We start from the raw sequence: 19,722 nt of genomic DNA, 5'->3' as shown, positions 1-19,722 counted from the left end.
GTCCCGCATTGGGCTCCCTGCTCAGCAGGGAGTCTGCTTCTCCCTCTGACCCTCCCCCCTCTCATGTGCTCTCTCTCTCTCAAATAAATAAATAAAATCTTTAAAAAAAAAAAAAAGAAAGAAAGAAAAAAATAGTATACATAAAATGCTCGGCACTGCACCTGGCCTGTACTAAGTGCTCAGTCAGTGTTTTGTTATTATTTTTACTAATATGCTACTAAAAACTGCTATCATTAGGAGTATAATTTCTGACTTTGCCTCTACTTCCTGGAAACAGAAAAGCAATGCTAGTGCTCCCAGACAGGCATCATAAATGCACGTCAAATGCTTCTTCCACCCCGTTAGAGGACCTCTATCTGGTTCTTCCTCACCCAGCGTCCTGTTCTGTATAATGCTTCACAGTCCCAGCCGCCTCAGATCCTTCAGCAAGGAGGCAAGCTCTACATCCTCCAAGGTAGAAGAGCGGCAGGGGTCTTTACCAACAACAGAAAGCATGCAGCAGCTCTCAGGAAGCATAATTCCCTCCAGGGGAGCCCCACACCCCTGCCTGACGGCTGCCCCACACACCGCAGGGAGGCTGTCACAGACAAACCTGGCCCGCCCCAGATAGGGCGAGGACTTGAGAGAAGTCGAAGCCCGAAGCCTTCATCCTCTCCAAGATGATATCCAGAGCCTGAGAAGACAAACGGAGCTCACCGTGACTCTCCAGAACCATTGAGTCATGCAAACCCATGGGCCTCAGCACTGAAACCCAAGTGCTTGCCATTACCCCAGAGATGCAAAAGAGCTGATGGCTTGGGATAGATAAGCCCTGGAATAATTAATTAAAGTAGGCACCCATCAAATAAAAAGGTGAACCATGGTAAAAATAGCTTAAATAGATGGAATCAGAAACCACTGGTCCCTCAAATTCTGCTTCTCCAATTTGTGACTTCCAAGCACTCAGGAAGAACAAAAACAAGGTGGATCAAATTGTGGTTTCTTTTATTTGCATTTTCAACCCACTGGACTAGTGGTGTGACTTCACTGCAACAGAGAGGTGAAGAGCAAAGTAGACGGCCCCCATCAGAGAGGGGACCAGGCCTAGATTCCATGTGTCCAGGAGCACCAGGCTGGAAGGAGTAGGTAGAGACGGTGGCCACTTGTCCCGATCCCCATTCTACCCTCCACCATCTGGGTGTAATCTTCTTTCTTGCAAGACCCCAAGTGTGGGATAGATGGAGCTGCCTGCCCAGAGCTCCCCTAAGATTTCAGGGCAGGAATTAGAGAGTCACCCCAGGCTGCTGGAGCTTTGACCTGACACCAGCATCCCTGCCCTCTGCTGGGAGGGCTCCTCTTGAGGCCCTGGCTATGGATGCCAACTCCACCCTCCTGGCCAAACCTTGAGCATGGAGCAGGGCATGGCTGGAGTGGGGACTGGCAAAGCTAGAACAGGTCCAATCCTGGGGGGCTGCTCATAATTAGAAATCAGGTGGCCCCACCTCCACTGTGACTCTGACTCTCTATCCATGGTTCATCACTCCAAGTTAAGGACCCAAACTATTGAAACCCCTGACATTATCACTGGGACTTCTAGACACTGACTCTTGCCTGTCACCCCCACTGCCCCTTGGTCTGGCTCAGCCCTAAGAAGTCCATTCTAGCTGGGCTGTCGGGTGGAAAGCTGTCCTTTACCCCAGTCCTCCAGTATGAGTCAGGGTCAAGTTGATTAAAAAAAAAAAAAAAAAAGTTTTTTTAAATTACACTAGTTATCTTAACAGAAAGAATTTAGGAGAGGGAATTACGTAACCAGGTATTGGAGGACTGAACCAGCTTTGGCAGACACACTGAGCACTGCCTTTGGCTGGCTTCCAGTTTCAGTGTCTCGGGACCCCCGAGGCAGACCCAGCCCTATCATGCTGGTCTGTACAGGCCATGCCCCTGGTTCTGCAGCTCCATGGGTCACCCATGTTTAGCAACAGGCATCTTCCTTTCCTGTTGGTCCTGAGCAGGCAGGCCTGGCTTGGGGTCCATCTGAGCCTGAACACTAAGACGCCAGTACTGTGTCTGGATCTCAGGGTACAAGGGTGGCCAGAGGGCCTCCTGCAGAGTGTTTGGCAAAGTTTTGAGAAAATCGGTATTCTGAAGATGGCTACTTCCTGGCAGGGCCTGCAAGTGCTCTAGTAACAGACCTGCAAGCCCTCTCAGGCTCACGAGTACTGACACCAGCCAAGGCTGAGTCTAGCCTGAGGAGCCAGGCCGACTCCATTTCCCAATGAGGAGCTGGTCTCAACAGAGGGTCAGGGATCCCTGTGCTTACCTGGACCCACATCAGGACTGGAGAGGTCACTGTCAGCCCGTCCTCGTGAATGTGAACTCCACCCTGAGTCCTACAAGGAGAACAAGACAGAGTGCTGGATAGGGCCTTGGGTGGGGGCCCGGTGGGGACAGACCCTGGATCCCGCCAGTGGAAAAAGAAATGCCCCTCCCCCAACATCGGTGGGAACTCTAAACTGAACAAGACTGAACAGTGCTGGCAAGATGGAAAGAGAAGTCCTGGAAATTGCTCCAGGGGTGACAATTCTCAGAAAACACCAGCAAAAACAAGCCTTCTAAATATGAGGGGCTTGCCCTGGAAGGCAGGCATGGTGTCACTTGGCGCTGTGGCCATGAGGAAACTAGGGGGTGCAGGGTTGGATCAAAGCCCTCCCAAGCCCACCGGGTTTGGAGAGGTAGAAGGGATGCACTACACAGAGGTGCTGCGTCTGCAGGAAAAGTTCTTGGCTATCAGACCAGGGAGTCCTTGGATTGCAAGCCTGGAAAGTTGCCTGGACCCCTCTCCCTACCCTCATCTCCCCTATAAGGCCCTCATGGAAATAACTGATTTGACAAAATCCAACCCTTTCAATGATGAGTTTATCTTTATTTTTAAAGGTTTTATTTATTTATGTGAGAGAGAGAGAGCACAGAGGGAGAAGGAGAACCAGACTCCCTGCTGAGCAAGAAACCCGACGCGGGGCTGCATCCCAGGACCCTGAGATCATGACCTGAGCTGAAGACAGACGCTTAACCGACTGAGCCACCCAGGTGCTCTTCAATGATGAGTTTAAAACAACAACAACAGGGCGCCTGTCTCCAGAGTCAACTCAGGTGTCCCTAAGCAGGTGAAATGGATAAATTGTGGTGTGTGTGTGTGTGTGTGTGTGTGTGTGTGTGTGTGTGTGTGTGTGTGTGTGTGTGATGGAGTACTACACGATAATAATAATAAAAAAGTGAACTACTGATACACACACCAACAGTGATGAATCTCCAATGACCATGCTGAGTGAAGGAAGCCAGCCACAAGAGTCCATATTACATGATGCCACGTATATAACATGCTAGAAAGCGCAAATCCACCTGTGTGAAAAAGCAGATCAGTGGTTTCCCAAGTCCAGCGCAAGGAAAGGATGGAATGCAAAGGGGCACAAAGAATCTTCTGGGAGCGATGTAGACAGTTTGTATCTTAATTTTGGTGGTACTTTCCCAGCTACAGGTCTGCCTATAGATATTTATATTTATAGATATTTATATTTATATTCAGATGCACTGAATTGTACATTTTAATGGATGTCCTTTTTTTATACACAAATGATACTCAATAATAATGACATTTTTAAAAAGATACTATTAGGAAAAAAGTGAAAAAGAGCAGGAAACTTTCCCACAGACAATAAAAACCATCAGAAAAAAATGTTGCCTTTACAAAACACATAATTGCAACCAAACAGTCCATGTGTATTTAGCAACTTAAAATTGGCAATTCCTGCTAGGAGGGAAGACCGGCACTCCCCCACACCTGCCAAAGCACCAGGCCCAAATGGTTTCACACAACAATGCTCTGAAACCTTTAAAAAACAAGTATTTCTAATATTATTTACCTTGGAATTTTCCAATTCTTTTTATGAAAAAATATAAAATCAACACCAAAACCTAACAAATACTGTACCAAAGTACAAGCAACAGAAGAAAAAACTGATTAAATAGACAATCAAAATTTAAAACTTTTGTTTCAAAGGATCATGAAGAAAGTGAAAAGACAAGCACAGAAATGGGAAAAAAGTTTTGAAATCATATGTCTGATAAGAAACTTGTATCTAGACTATCTAAAGAACTTTTACAACTCAGTAATAAAAAGACAACGCAGTTGAAAAATGGGCAAAGGATCCAAGTGGACATTTCTCCAAAGAAGATACACAAATGGCCAAACATACTCAACATCACTGGTCATTAGAAAGACGCAAATCAACACCACAACGAGTTACGACCATTTCATGCCCACTAACATGGTTATAATCTATAATCAGAAGAATAGTAAAAAACAAATGTTAGCAAGAACATGGAGGAATTGCAACCCTCCTATACCACTCGTGGGAATATAAATGGTACCGTTGCTTTGGAAAAGTCTATCAGTTCCTCCAGATGTTGAACATAGAGTTACCATAGGACCCATTCATTCCACTCTTAGGTATATACCCAGTGGAAATGAGAACACATGGCCACACAAAAACTTGTACACTAGATTAGTCAGCTTGGGCTGCCATAACGAATACCACAGATGAAGTGGTTTAAACAACAGGCATTTATCTTGTCACAGTTCTGGAGGCAAGAAGCCCATGATCAAGGTGCTGGGAAATTTGGTTTCTGGTGAAAGCATTCTTCCCATGTGCAGATGGCTACCTTCTCACCGTGTCCTCTCATGGCCCTTTCCTCTGTGCATACCCGGGAGGAGGGGGGGGGGGGGGGGGGGGGGGAGGGGGAGGGGGGAGGGGGGAGGGGGGACCTTCTCACCGTGTCCTCTCATGGCCCTTTCCTCTGTGCATACCCGGGGGGGGGGGGGGGGGGGGGGGGGGGGGGGGGGGGGGGGGGGGGGGGGGGGGGGGGGGGGGGGGGGGGGGGGGGGGGGGGGGAGGGAGAGAGAGAGAGATCTTCCTCTTAAAGGACACCAGTCCTATTGGATTAGAGCCCACCCTTACGACCTCATTTAACCTTAATTACTTCCCTAAAGGCTCTATCTCCAAATACAGCCACATTGGAGTTAGGGCTTCAACACGCTTTTTCAGGGGGCGGGAGAAGGACACAATTTAGTCTATAACATCCATGAATGTTCAAGCACAGGATTATTCATAATAGCCAAAGAGTGGGATATCTGGCAACTGATGTATGGATAAACAAAATGTGGTACTATCCATACAATGGAACATTATTGAGTATATTATAGAAACGAATGAAGTACTGATATCATACAACATAAACTTGGGAAACGTTATGAAAGTGAAAGAAACTTGCCAAAAATGACCACATACTGCATACATTCATTTATAAGAAATGTTCAGAATAGGCAAATCCATCGAGACTGTGGTTGCCAGGGTTTGGAGGAGGGGCATAGGGCGTGTACTGCTAGTGGGTATGGGGTTCTTTTTGAGGAGATGAAAATGTTCTAAAAATTAAATAGTGGAGATTGTGACACAGTTCTATGAGTATATTAAAAACCACCGAACTGTACATTTTAAAAGAGTGAATTTTTTGGTACATGAATTCTATCTCAATAGAGCTTTAAAAAAAAAAGATACGATGGGGGGATGACCCTGTCTTAGTTAATTTCCATGCCTCGACACCGTTGAAGGTTAGTTCTCACTCACGTAAAGCATCATCAGTGGTGTGCTGGGGACCAGGAATGCGGAGTTGTCAGTGGGGGGGGCTCCGTTCCCTGCAGTTATTCAGGACCCAGGAGGACAGGGGGGGCCTTCTCATCTTCCAAGTGGTTTCCAAGGCTGCCCTGGACACTCGCATCCAGCCACAGGACCCAGGGAGACGCAGGGCAGAGGATCACAGTGGGGGTCGTATGGTCTCATAAAGAGGCCTGTTCACTTTCTCTCATGTTCTGCTGGTTAGGACTCAAGTTACACGGCTGAACAAAACTGCAAGGAAGGCAGGAGTATGCCCAGGAGGAGAAGGAAAGAAGTCTGGTAGATCGCTGGTCAATGGCTAAAAAGTCCCCATTTACATTAGTAAAAAGAGACACAGTCAGAAAGTTTAAAATGAATTATAGGTACCAGGTGGTTTTGCCCTGTTACAAACCACTTCACAGCTAAGTGACCTGAAACTACTAAGCTCATTTAGCTCACAATTCTGTGGGTCACTGGGCTGGGCTCAGCCAGGCTCCCTCTGTGTGTTGACTAACAGTAGCTAGAGGGCCGAAGGCTCTGCCTCTGGGGGCCAGCCGCTGCTTCTCTTTGCTGGGGATACAGGGGAACTTGGCCACGTGTCTCTCATTCTCCAGCAGGCTGGCCTGAGCTTGGTCACGTGGTGGCTGGGCAGGGTTCCAAGAATGAGAGCAGAAGTCAGCAAGGCCTTCTTGAGGCTTAGGTCTAGAACCGCACAATGTTATTTCCCTCACGTTCTACCAGTTAAAATCCACAGGTCGGGAAATGACTCCCATCTCTTGACTGAAGGAGCTACAGAGTCATACTGCAAAGGGCCTGGGTGTAGGGAGGGCTGGGGAAGAATGGGCCTTTCTGCAATATATCCCAATGTGCACGATCCATATTCAAACATATCAAAACCCATGTGAATATTCAAAAGAAGCCTTGAGGGAGGCCTGGTGGCTCAGTCAGTCGTTAAGTGTCTGCCTTCGGCTCAGGTCATGATCCCGGGTCCTGGGATCGAGCCCCGCATCGGGCTCCCTGCTCAGTGAGGAGCCTGCTTCTCCCTCTGCCTCTGCCTGTGCTCTCTCTCTCTGACAAATAAATAAATAAAATCTTAAAAAAAAAAAAGCCTTGAACAAATGGAAAGACAAAACATGTGCCTTGATAGGAAAACTCAATCTCATAAAGTTGCCAATTCTCTGCAAGTTAATTCATAAATGTAATATGATCTCAATAAAAATATTAACCATTTTGCTTTCTGGAACCTTAAAAGCTGATTCTATAGTACATATCAAAAAAGAACAAGAACGTCCACGGACACTGTAGAAGAGTCAGAGGGGACCAACAATTCCAGATATTAAATCATATTATAAAGCTGGAATAACTAAAACCACACATTACTGGCTCATGAACAGACCCCCCCCCCAACCAACAGAACAAAAGAAAACGCCCAGAAATTGGCCTAACCATACACAGAAATTAGCATATAAAGCTGGCATCTCAAATCAGTGAGGTAAAGATGGGCATCTAAAAATATGGTATTAAGACAACTGGAGAGTCATCGGGAAAAAATTGGAGCTGGATATAAATGTCATGCCATACACCTAAACTACAAACATTTTTATATAGGAATACTGAAACTTTATGAGAACTAGAAGAAAACGTAGGCAAATTCCCTCACAGTCTCCAAATGAGGAAGGCCTTTCAAACTGTGACTCCAAATCTGGAAGCAACAGGAAAGGCTGAGAAGTGCAGTAGCGCAGGAAACAAAACCCCGGGTCGTTTGCCACCGCCCACAAGCACGTCAAAAGCAAACTCAAAACTGAGAAACCTATTTGTAATTCATTTAACTACAAAGAGCTCATTCCTCTAATATACAAAGAGCACCTAGAAACAATCAATCCAACAGAAAAATGGGCAAAGGTCATAAAAAACAACTTCACAGGAAAAAAAAGTTCAAGTAGCCCTTCGACATTTGAAAAGATGCTCACCTTCATTCATAATAAGAGAAATACAAACTAGATCCACACAGACGTACCATTTTTCACCTCTCTCACTGGCAAAGAACGAAAGACTCTTTAACACCCACACTGCATTGCAGTGCAGTGGGAAACAGGCACTCACACGCATTGCTGGTGGGGCGTAAATCAATACAATCCCTATGGGAGGCGATCTGCCCAGATCTCCCAAAATTATAAATCTATCTGCTCTTTGATCTAGCAATCCTAATTCCAAACTTTTTTTAAAAAGATTTATTCATTGGGACGCCAGGTGGCTCAGTGGGTTAAGCGTCTGCCTTCGGCTCAGGTCATGATCCCTGGGGGATCCTGGGATCAAGCCCCACATCGGGCTGCCTGCACGGTGGGGAGCCTGCTCTTCCCTCTCCTGCTCCCCCTGCTTGTGCTCTCTCTCTGTCAGATAAATAAATAAAATCTTTTAATAAATAAATAAATAAATAAAAGATTTATTTATCTGAGAGAGAGCACACACATATTCACACATGTGCAAAGTGGGGGGGGAGGGGCAGAGGGAGAGACTCTTCAAGCAGACTCCCTGCTGAGCACGGAGGGAGCGTGCCTTGGGGCTCGACCCCATGACCCATGAGATCATAACCTGAGCCAAAACCAAGAGTCGGATGCCCAACTGACTGAGCCACCCAGGCATCCCACTATTTCCCAAACTTCTACCTTACAGATAAACCGGCACATGTCTGTCATGGCATATGTATGGTAACTCACACATCATTTTTCACTGCAAAAAACCCAGCGTCCTTCAATTTCATCTACACAGTGGACTACTATGCATCCTATAAAAAGAACACAGAGGGTGCCTGGCTGGCTCAGTCCATTAAACAACTGACTCTTGGTTTCAGCTCAGGGCATGATCTCAGGGTCGTGAGATCCAGCCCTGCATCAGGCTCTGTGCTCAGCAGGGAGCCTGCTTATGATTCTCTCTCTCCCTGCCCCCCAACTCCCCCCGCAACTCGAGATCACACACGCTCTCTCCCTCAAAAAAAAAAAAAAAAAAAAAAAAAGAACACAGAAGCTCTATGTACTGATGTGGAAACACAGCCTAATTATTGTGAAATGAATAAAACAAAGTACACAATAGTGTGTACAGTAAACTTTCTGATATGTAAGTAAGGGAGAAAATAAAAATAGTCACATCCGCTTATACTTTGATATAAAACACTGGAAGGATACACAAAGAACTAATGAAAGGTCTCTGTTGAGGAGGGCAGGAGGGCAGAAATGAGACCACGGAGGGATTAGGACTTTTCACTACATGCCTTTTGTTTCTCTCAAACTATGTACCAAGTACATGCAAAGCCTATTAACAAAATAGCTGTATTTAAAAAACCACTTTGGAAAAGAATATGGCAGTTTTTTAGAAACCTAGCATACAACTTAACCATTCCTGAGTGTTTCATTTCCAAGACAAATGAAAACTTAGGTTGATACTAAGACACCAAGTTTCATAGCCTCTTTATTTATAATAATAAAAAACTGGAAACAATCCAAATATCCCTCATCAGATGAATGGATAAACCAATTGTGGTCCATTCATACAATGGAATACTACTGAGATACAAAAAGAACAAATTATTGACACATGTAACAAAACAGATGAATCTCAAAATGATTATACTGAGTTAAAAGTCAGATAAAAAAGAATATATAATGATGATTCCCTTTATATAAAATTCTAGAAAGTGTAAACTAATCTATAGTAATAGAAAACAGACCAGTGGTTGCCAGGGGGCTTGGGGTAGGGAAGAGGAATAAACTCAAAGGGGCATGAGAAAACCTTTGGGGTATGGAAATGTTCATTATCTTGATCCTGGTGATAGTCTCATGGAGGAGCATCTATGTCAAAACTTACAAAGCTGGGGCGCCTGGGTGGCTCAGTCAGTTAATGTCTGCCTTCGGCTCAGGTCATGATCCCGGGGTCCTGGGATCAAGCCCTACATGGGGCTCCCTGCTCTGCGGGGAGTCTGCTTCTCCCTCTCCCACTCCCTCTCCCCCCCCCCCAGCTCACGCTCGCGCACGCTCTCTCTCTCTCTCAAACAATAAATAAAATCTTTTTAAAAAAACTTACAAAGCTGTACATATTTTATATGTTCAGTTTAATGTACATCAATTGTATCTCAGTAAAATTATAAAAAAAAAACAGTGCAGGGGGAATGAACTAGATCTTAAAAATGTAACTGGGTAAAAAAGCAATACTAAGCAATACTGTATTTTGGGTAGGGATATCTTTTTTTTTTTTTCTAATGGAGAGGACTGATAGACTCATTGAGTCAAAAGAGAAAGTGAGATAGAATTTAAAAATTTAAAAGAACAGAAATCACATGAAGTGTGTTTTCATACTATAATATGGAATTAAAGCAAAAATCCAGAACAGAAAGATCACTGGAAGATCTGGAGATTAAGCTATATCCTTCTTTTTTTTTTTTTAAGATTTTATTTATTTATTTGACAGAGAGGCACAGCAAGAGAGGGAACACAAGCAGGGGGAGTGGGAGAGGGAGAAGCAGACTCCCCACTGAGCAGGGAGCCCCATGCGGGGCTCGATCCCAGGACCCTCGGATCATGACCTGAGCCGAAGGCAGATGCTTAACCGACTGAGCCACCCAGGCGCCCCTAAGCTATATCCTTCTAAATAACACATGAGTCAAAGAAGTATCAAGAGAAACTAAAAAAGTATTTTGAACCCCCCAAAAATGAAAATATGACATCAAAATCTGTAGGATACAGCAAAAGCAGTGCTTAGAGGGAAATCTACAGCATTAAAATGCACATATTAGAAAGAAGAGCTAAAATTAAAAAAAAAATCTAAGCTTCCACTCCAGGAAAGTAGAGAAGAGCAATGCAAGCTTAAAGCAAGCAGAAGAAAAGAAATACTAAAAATGAGAACACAGATCAATGAGAAATGAAAAGAGGAAAACAGTAGAGAAAATCAACAAAACCAAAAGCTGACTTTTCAAAAAGATCATTAAATTGATAAACCTCTAGCCAGGCTAACCAAGACAATAAGCGAGAAGACACAAATAATCAGTATCAGAAATGATAGAAGGGTCATCACTACTGAACCCACAGACACCGAAGGAAAGTAAAGGAGTATTATGAACAACACTAGCCACAAATTTAATAGCTTAGATGAAACGGACCAATTCCTTGAAAGATACAAACTACCAAAACTCAAACACACATGACCTGCAGTAATACAAACTACAAATGCAAGATGGCTTCCAACCTCAACTTAAAGGAGGCATATGACATGAGCAGCAGTGGGGGTACACAGAGTCATCAGGGAAGTGATATTTTTTTTCTTTTTTTAGAGATTTTATTTTATTTTTAAGTAATCTCCACACCCAACAAGGGCTAGAACTCACAACACCGAGATCAAGAGTTGCACACTCTACGGACTGAGCCAGCCAGGCGCCCTGGAAGTGATATCTAAAACAGTCGTGGAGGGACACTTCCACCGGGGCCTCTCAGAGCCACCTGAGAATCAACAAGTCCACAGCTGTATGGACTGAATTATATTCCCCCCAAATTAACATATTGAAGTCCTAATCCCTAGTACCTCAGAATGTGACTGTTTTTGGAGAAAGAGCCTTGAAAAAGGCAATTAACTTACAATGAAGTCATCAGGGTGGGTCCTAATCCTGTATGACTGGTGTCCTTATAAAAGTAGGCTGGGACACAAATAACACAGTGGAGGCACCAGGGATGCAGGGGCAGAAGATGACCGTGTGACAGGCAGCAAGAAGGCAGCCATGTGCAAACCAACGACAGAGGCCTCAGAGGAAACCGACCCTGCCAGCACCTTGACCTAGGACTTCCAGGCTCCAGAACTACAGGAAAATAAATTCCTGTTGTTTAAGACACCCTGTCTGTGGTATTTTTTTTTTCTTCTGGCAGCCCTCCCAAACTAATACAACAGCTAAACTCATGATCTTTCTCCCCAAAACCAACTCTCTTCAGTCTACCATCCATCCAGAAGGCCAGCCAGAAACCTCATCTTCGCATCTCACATTCAGTTCTGCCCCAGGCCCTGTCAATTTCGCCACCCAGCTCTCTCCTCCAAGACTATTATTTCCCATCTAGATGATCTTGAAAAACCTCCATGGTCTCCCAACCTGCATTCTGACCAACCCCCAAATGGTCTCCCACTGCACCCAGAGATCTTTTCAAAACACAGATACAACCGTGTCACACCTTACCCCCATCCCTATGGTCCTTCAGTGGCTGTCCATAGGTATTAGGATATAGACAAACTGTGTACCAAGGCCTATGTGACCCAGCCCAGCCTCCACCTCCCTCTCTGCTCCCCAGCCACACTGACCTTCTTCAATTCACTGAATAAGCAGTGTTCTTTCTTGCCACAGGGCCTTTGCACACACTGATCCTTCTGCCTAGAATGCTCTCTCCCTTCCATCACCTGGCGAACCCCACTCACTCAGACCTTGGCTAAAGCACTACTTCCTTAGGGACCCTTCCTGACCACCCCCCAAGTCTGGGTCCCATTCCTTTATAATAAATATTTGGAGAAGGGAGTTCCTTTCCTTCAACGGCCTTCTCTGAGTCTATAATCAAATATTTTTTTGTGAGATTCCTTGATTGATACCAGTCTCCCCTACTCAAAAGGAAGTTCTGGGAGAGTAAGGACCACATCTCTGGTTCACCATCAAATCCCAGGACCCAGCATGTGCCTGACACAAAGTGAGTCTCAACTGATACCTATTGCATGTATGAATGAATGCATGCATAGAATTGGGAAGGAATGGAGAACACATTCAGGGCACAGGAAAAAAGGATGCTGAGAGGTCTACCAAGACCCCACCATGCCTGCAGTTTGATCAAGCCAGATCTACAGGTATCAGCTCTTAGGTTCTTGGATGCAATTCCAATGTGGTGGGGGACAGGAGGGGATAGTGGTTCCCTACACACAACACCAAGCAATTCTCGGACACAAGCAGACGGTGACATTATCTACCCAGAGACAACATCAAATTCCACAGGTTAAGGGGTCAGTCCTACAAGACTGCCCTCCCCACCCACTTCAGATGCCTGGCGCAAGCCCTAGGCTGTTGCCTGTGCTTCTGACCAACCAGTCACAGATTGTTGGTTCCAATGCCCTTAGGTTCTTTTAATTTGCTTGAGCAGCTCACAGAACTCAGGGAAACTCGTGCTTAGGTTTACCAATTTATTAAAGGACGTGAAAGGACAGGAATCCACAGCCAGATGAAGAGATACCTAGGGTCAGGTATGGGGAAAGTGCAAGGCACTTCCATATTCTTTCCAGGGACACCACTCTGCCCAATCTCCACATGTTCACCAACCCAGAAGCTCTCTAAACCCAGCCCTTTTGAGCTCTTATGAGGGCCTCATTACATAGTCAGGACTGACTAAGCCACTGGCCATTGGCCTTTTCAACCTCCAGCTGAAAATCCCAACCCTCTAATCATGTGGTTGGTCTTCTTGGCAACCAGCCCCTACCCCCAGGTGGGGTCCAAAAGTCATCTCCGTTAACATAACAAAAGACACCTTTATGACTCTCAACACTTTAGGAAGTTCCAAGGGTTTGGGGAGCTGTGAGCCAGGAACTGTGGATGAAGACCAAATACATGTGAGAAATATATTTTGGCCATCTGAATGACCAAATATGTATTTCTTGTAAATCACAATATAACACCGGAATAGTGTGGTTTATAAATGTAAAAGGCTGAGGGAGGACCCCAAAACCAACCCCTCCCACACACACATACACTAGGTACATACCCAAATTCTGGAAGGTCTCTGTCAAAATTCACACTGTCCTCATAGAACACATTCAGCTCTGCATCAACAGCAACAACTTTCACCTGGAAGGCATTTTAAAAAATGGTGTATAGAAATTTCCTCAGCTTCTACACTGGCCCAGGGGTAGGAACATCACCAGGTGAAGCCCAGCACCCTAGTGGGTGGCTCAGCCTGGAGACCTCCCAGAAGCTTGGGGTACATCACTGTAACCACGGCAATGGAGGCCCCCTCTGGGAACATACCCAAAGAGTAGGTAAAATGAAGAGGCTGAGGCAAAGTCGAAACACCTACACTGCTCAAGGAATCTTTGGTCCCTCTAAACAACCAAAGCCGAGAACCAGATGTTCATAGAACCAGATGTTCATAGAAGAGCTGATTCCAGAACGTGGCAGAGAGGCCTGCGTTAAGTCCTCCAGGGGAAGGAATGAGAAGCAGCATTTGGAGATGCCTCTCGGGACCCCGTGTGCAGGGACCTGAGAGACCGGACAAGGTCCCTGGGCTGTTCCCATAGGCTGTGATCATGGTCCAGAGACATACAGGTCCGGAAGGGAGCAGACCTCCAAACTCAGGGGTACAGCTCCTCACAGCTCCTCTCGGACAGATGGGCACTGAGACCCAGCAAGGAACCTGACTGCAGAGTCCCACAGGACTTTCTGATCAGGGATTGGTCTAAGCCTGCCTCCCTGACCCGTCGCGGAGACCCAGGGATTTGACTGCACCTGTGCTGATTTCCCAAGTTAAAGAAAGGGAGGCCCTTGGTACCCCACACCCAGGTTGAAGGCATTTTGACTCTGCTCGCCTGTCTGCAGAGCTCCGGGAGCAGCACGGCCCGTCCTGGGGCCAGCAGTGCCGGGTACGTTGACCCGGGCATGCTGGTGCCAACCAGGGGTGGAACAAAGTTCATGCGTATATCGTGCCCATTCCACGTAAAAAAAGTTCCAAGCAGTGATCTGGTTCCAGGTCACTGGTTATGCCTGTGTGCATGTCTACCCGTCTGTCTGTCTGTTCCCGAGTCTTGCGGCCGAGCTCCTTCGGGTCCCTGTCACTCAGCGCCCACGACGGGCGAAGGCTTGGGGACCCCGGCCGCTCGAGGCACTTCCCGCTACGTGCCCGCGGGATCCGCCGGGGCTGGGGGCGGGGGCGCCCACCGTTTCCGGGAGGGCCCGAGTCCAGGCCGGGTCGCGGCCGAATCTGGCGGGGTCGCCGGCGTCCCCCACCCCACCCCCAGGAAGCCCGGGAGGGAGGCGCGCCCGCGCGCGGCTCGGCCCAGGGTTCCCCGCGCCCGGGTCCCACCAGCCCGCCCGGCGTCGCGGAGGAGGTGGCCCGCCCCGCCCGGACTCGGGGCCCGCGACTGTACCTGCTGCGTGCTGAAGTCCCAGCCCAGGCAGCAGGGGCGAGCGGCGCGCTCGGCCATGGCCGCGGAGGGTCCGGCGGCGCGTCTGTCCGTCCTTCCCGCGCCGGCAGTGTCGCCGCGCCCCAACGCCCAGAGACGCCGGGCCCGCCCCTCGCCCCGCCCGGCCGGACTCCGGGACCCGTGTCACCCGCGGGCTTGCGCTCTGGCGCCGCCTGCCGGGCGACGGGGCGGGGACACGCGTCCGGCCAGGCCCTCGCGCTTCGCACCTGTGCAACAGGACAGGTACCCCCTGCGCAGCTCTCTCTCCCCACCCCTCCCCTGCCCTCCAATCCATCCACATGTGCTCCCTGCACAGGTCTTGCCCTAACGCGGCCTGGCTACCCGCGGAGGACATCTGGGCCAGAGGTTCCACCTTTAACCTGTCTCTGGTGGCCCTAAGCCTGGAGACTTCCATGGCTATCTCTCGGGTACTAATACAGCTGTTCACTCATGCTGGTGACACAGAGGTCACAGACAAATGTACCCTGGGGCTGCAGGCACTGGGCTCCAACAGGCCCTGTCAGGTCCCAGCAAATCTGAATGGTTACCCAGCTCTGACATGTGCCACATCCCACCTCTGTATTTAAAATCAGAGCTCCTGGTGTTCTGGACAGAGAGGCTCATTCATTCCTGGGATCAGCTGGTATTGGCAGTCTAATGTGTGCCAGACATGGCGAAGGGGCCATGAGAAACAAAATCAGACCTACTCCCTCTCCTCCTGGAAGGGAGGACACCTTCTCTTCCCCACATTCCCGCTGGCTATGTCATCCTTGTCCCTAGGACTGACTTCTTTCCAGAAGCTCTCACAGGTGAGATGCTCCTCCCAGGGCCTTCCCAGCCCATGGGAGCCCCTCTCATACTTTTGCAATGGTCTGATTACCTGGCTGTCTCTCTTGCTGAACTTGAGCTGCTTGGAGCCCAGATGCTCCTCTCAGCCCGAGGTCTCTAGATCAGTGACAGAACTGGGCCCGCACGCCAGTAAATTTGCCTCCAGAATCTGCATGTTTAACCACTAAAGGAGACAATTTTCTGGGTAGTCTTATGAGAAGGCCTGTGGCAAAACACAAATGTCTCTGAAGGCCAAGGCCGCTGGCTCTTTCTCAAGTTATCCCACAGGGAGGCCCTATTTTGTTCAGGGGTGCCTTTTTCTGTGGGCTGTGGCACCTACCCCATTCTGGTGATTCACCCTTTCTTTTGGAGGTCTGAGAGCCCGTTTGCCTACATAGGGAAGCTGCCCACCCACGACTTAACCCATTAGCAACGAATGAAGACAGAAAGTGTAATTCCAAGTTGTCGATGACTCTCAGGTTGTCCTCTCTGTTGATGCCCTCAAAAAGCACACCCAGCAGTAAAGGTGGTTCCGGGGGACCCTGAGGAAGCGCTGCCATGGCCTGAGTGAGGCCAGTCTTTTGCTTATTTTGCTCCAAGCTTGAACCTGGCTCCCTGCGCAGAACCAAAGAGCCCCTGCACTGACTTGGGAACAAAGCAGAAACTGCCCCGGAGGTGTCTCTTTGCAGTGACCAGGATACCCACGGTCCCCAGCGAGCGTCCTTCCCTCATCCGGGGCCCTGGTACCCCAGCCTGAGGGCATAGCCAACCCCCAGAAAAGAAGTCACGTGATCAGATTTGAATAATAGGAAGTTGCTGTGTGGAGAATAGGGGCAAAAGACAGAAAGGAGAAATGTGTTAAAATGGGGCTGCAGGAGGCCCTGAGGTAAGGCAGAGGTGCCAAGGATGGAGACAGTGAATGGAGTCGCGAGATATTCGGGAAGCTCTGGGAACCACGTGGACTGAGAGGGGGAGGAGTCAAAGGCAATGTCTGGTTTCTAGTTTAGGCGACCTGGTTGGTTAACTGCGTAACAAAGCACCCTCAAACTTGGTGCCTTAGAACAATAATCTTGTAGTGTTCCTCACTTGTTGGCAGCTCAGCACGGGGCGGGGCAGAGGTGTCAGCTGATCTAGGCTAGACTCCGGTGGAGTGGCTCTGCTCCACATGTCTCTCGGCCTTCTCTTCCTGGGACCAGCGGAGTACCCCAGCCATGCTCTTCTCATGGAAGCTGGGGAGCAGAAGAGGGCAAGGGCAAACACGTGAGTGAGGCCTCTGAAGGCCTAGGTTCGGAACCGTCCTGTTACACTTCCTCCTCTGTGCCACCAGCCAAAGTCTCGTGGGCCACCCGAAGCCAAGTGGTGGGGATGAGGCCTGGGCAAGGGTGTGGATGCAGGGAAGGTGAAGAACTGGGGCCACTGATGCAATCTGCCACAGGCCACGACAAGGTGGAGAGGGGTTCCATTCTCTGAGTTAGGAAACATGGGAGAAGCAGCTGGGGGAGTGGGGAAGATGGGGAGATTAGTCAGGACGTGGTAGGTCTCAGGTGCCTGTGGATGTCTGAGTGGAGACACTGAACAGGCAGTTGGATATGTGGCCCCCAGCTCAGGGAAGAGCTCTGGGCCAAAGACAATGAGTTGTGAGTTATTAGGTCCCAATAGGAGTGGGCTAGCTTGTGCAGAAAGGGCTCAGAGTGGGACAGATGGAGACCACCGAAGGGAACGGCGAAGGACAAGTCAAAGACAAGGAAGAGGGGCACCTGAGTGGCTCAGTTGTTAATCGTCTGCCTTCGGCTCAGGTCATGATCCCAGGGTCCTGGGATCGAGCCCCACATCGGGGGCTCCCTGCTCTGCGGGAAGACTGCTTCTCCCTCTCCCACTCCCCCTGCTTGTGTTCCCTCTCTCGCTGTGTCTCTCTCTGTCAAATAAATAAATAAAATCTTAAAAAAAAAAAAAAGACGAGGAAGAGATCATGAGAGGGGGGATTGGTGGAAGCCAATGGAAGAACATTTCTGGAAGTGGAGGGACTCAACAGGGCCAAATGCTGTATGGGAGCCTGTTCCCTGGTTTAGCGGTAAGGTCATTGAAACCTCAGCAAGAATAGACTGAGTGGAGCCCCTTAGGCCTTAGTTTTCTGGTACTTTTTTTTTTTTAATTTGGCACTGTTTTTATGGTTTCTTCATACTGCTATAGGTATACCTAATTCTGTGGTTCCCAAACGGTGCCATGTGAACTGCTAATTTGAGGTAGTCCACAGCTGCAACATTAGATTGTGCTATGTTCCTTTCTATGATATAATGTCATATATCTTTGCAGGGCTGTGCCTTCAGCAGTTGTGGTGAGAAGCAGGTACTACAGGGAAATCAGGGTGAAACGGAGAGTAAGGACAGTAGTGTCCAATCCGATGCCAACATTTGAGAAGTTGGGCAGTGCCCAACAGGCACACACATCCTCTTAGTAAGTTCTTCTGGTTATTTAAGAATGAAATGAAATACTATTTTCTCCTCCAAATTATGTGCATTGTTTTCCTCAGATACCACCAAGTTGTTAGAACATAAATGTGTATTCAGCTGTTTGGACCTAACTACTTAATACACAGAATTCTTAGCCATTGCTTTTGGACTAGGAGTTCCAAGGAAAATTGTTGAGATTCTAAGGATGCTGTGATGTGAGAACATTTGGGAACCCCTGATTTAGTTGTTTGCTTCTAGCTGCTTCATCGTACTCAGTAGTAGGCCAACCCCATATTTTACTGTCCAGGCTCCGCATGAGTGACACCTGGGTGGACTCTAGCTCCCCATTAATGCAAACAGCACTGCACAGAACGTCCCCGTCCGTGTCCCTTATGGACCCGTGTGAGGGAATTTTTCAGGGTTATATATCCAAGAGTAGGATTTATACTAGGTGTGCATAACTAGTTTGATTGGAGTGCCGGATTACTCCTAATGTTAGCTATGCCAGTGTACACTCTCAGCTAGAATGTACAAAGGCATCTCTATCCCCACATCTTTCATAAAGTCCTCAGCATTTTCACTGTGAAAATTGGTAAAAGGAAACTTCATTTCGAATACGGAGCAGAGGCCAGCAGGGGGAGCTCTCACACCCCACCACTTGTCAATTGCGGCCACTAGGAAAACAAGGACCCTACCCTTGGCTACTACTTTAGCTACTTTACTATCCCAGCAGGACGAAGGAAGGCCTCTTCATCCCCACCCCCCCATCAAGAGCCCAGCCAATGAGAGACAGTCACAACTCAGCCAATCAAAAGCCACCATACTTCAAACTCCCAGTTTCCTCCAATGGACCTTTTGTTTATAACATCGGCCCCACTCCCCCATTTCCTCTATAAAAGAGGTGGTCCTGCCCTGTGTTTTGCAAACTTGCCTACGGTTTTGTGGTAGCATGGTTGTACCTGATTACAGGTCTCTGCTATTCCCAAATAAACCCATTTTTGGTGATTAAGTAGTTGGTACTTTTATTTTTTTAAGGTTAACATCATCCTTCTAATATTTCCCAATCTAGTAAGTGAGGAGTGAGTTCTCATTGTTTTAATTTTCATTGCCCTCCTTACTGATGAATTTGAGCATCTCCTCATATATACTCATTAGACATTTGGGATTTACCATTCAGTGGCTTCCTGCTTATGTCCTTTGCCCATTTTTCAGTTGGGCAAAAGACAAAGACATTTTTGTCTTTATCTTGTGGATTTGCAGGAGTGTCTGACATTTCAGGGTATAAATCCCCAGTTTTAGATGTTGCAAATCTTTTCTCCCAATATGTCATTTATCTTCTGACTTTGTCCATCTTGCCTTTTGTTGACTGGAAATCTTTAACTTAAAATATAATAAAATCCATTGGTTTTTGAGCTCTTTGATCTTGTTTAAGCAGTATTACTCTCAGACCAAAGAGCTATTATCTGACATTTTCTACAAAGATATCAGCCTACGTTTTCTTCTATTAGTAAGGTCTTTGATTTTTGAATCGAGTTTTCTTTGAATCTAGGTGTGTGTCAGCTGAATAAATTACACCA

The 19,722-nt window shown here is 47.5% G+C and overlaps 1 protein-coding gene across 1 annotated transcript in view; it reads right to left on the bottom strand.

Annotated features, from left to right (window-relative positions):
• The window catches only part of XYLB (xylulokinase), a 51,938-nt gene extending 36,991 nt beyond the window's left edge, over positions 1 to 14,947 (bottom strand). The window contains exons 1-4 of the mRNA XM_035724376.1: positions 14,832 to 14,947; positions 13,454 to 13,536; positions 2,300 to 2,369; positions 593 to 673 (exon numbers count right to left, since the gene is read on the bottom strand). Coding sequence (XP_035580269.1) covers positions 593 to 673; positions 2,300 to 2,369; positions 13,454 to 13,536; positions 14,832 to 14,888 — 291 coding nt within the window. The 5' untranslated portion in view covers positions 14,889 to 14,947. The remainder of the gene's footprint in view (positions 1 to 592; positions 674 to 2,299; positions 2,370 to 13,453; positions 13,537 to 14,831) is intronic.
• Between the last annotated feature and the right edge of the window lie 4,775 nt (positions 14,948 to 19,722).

This window comes from Zalophus californianus, chromosome 1 (assembly GCF_009762305.2).
Source record: "Zalophus californianus isolate mZalCal1 chromosome 1, mZalCal1.pri.v2, whole genome shotgun sequence".
Taxonomy (NCBI): Eukaryota; Metazoa; Chordata; class Mammalia; order Carnivora; family Otariidae; genus Zalophus; species Zalophus californianus.
The sequence above is the reverse complement of the archived record's forward strand: the minus strand, read 5'-3'. Positions and strand labels throughout refer to the sequence as shown.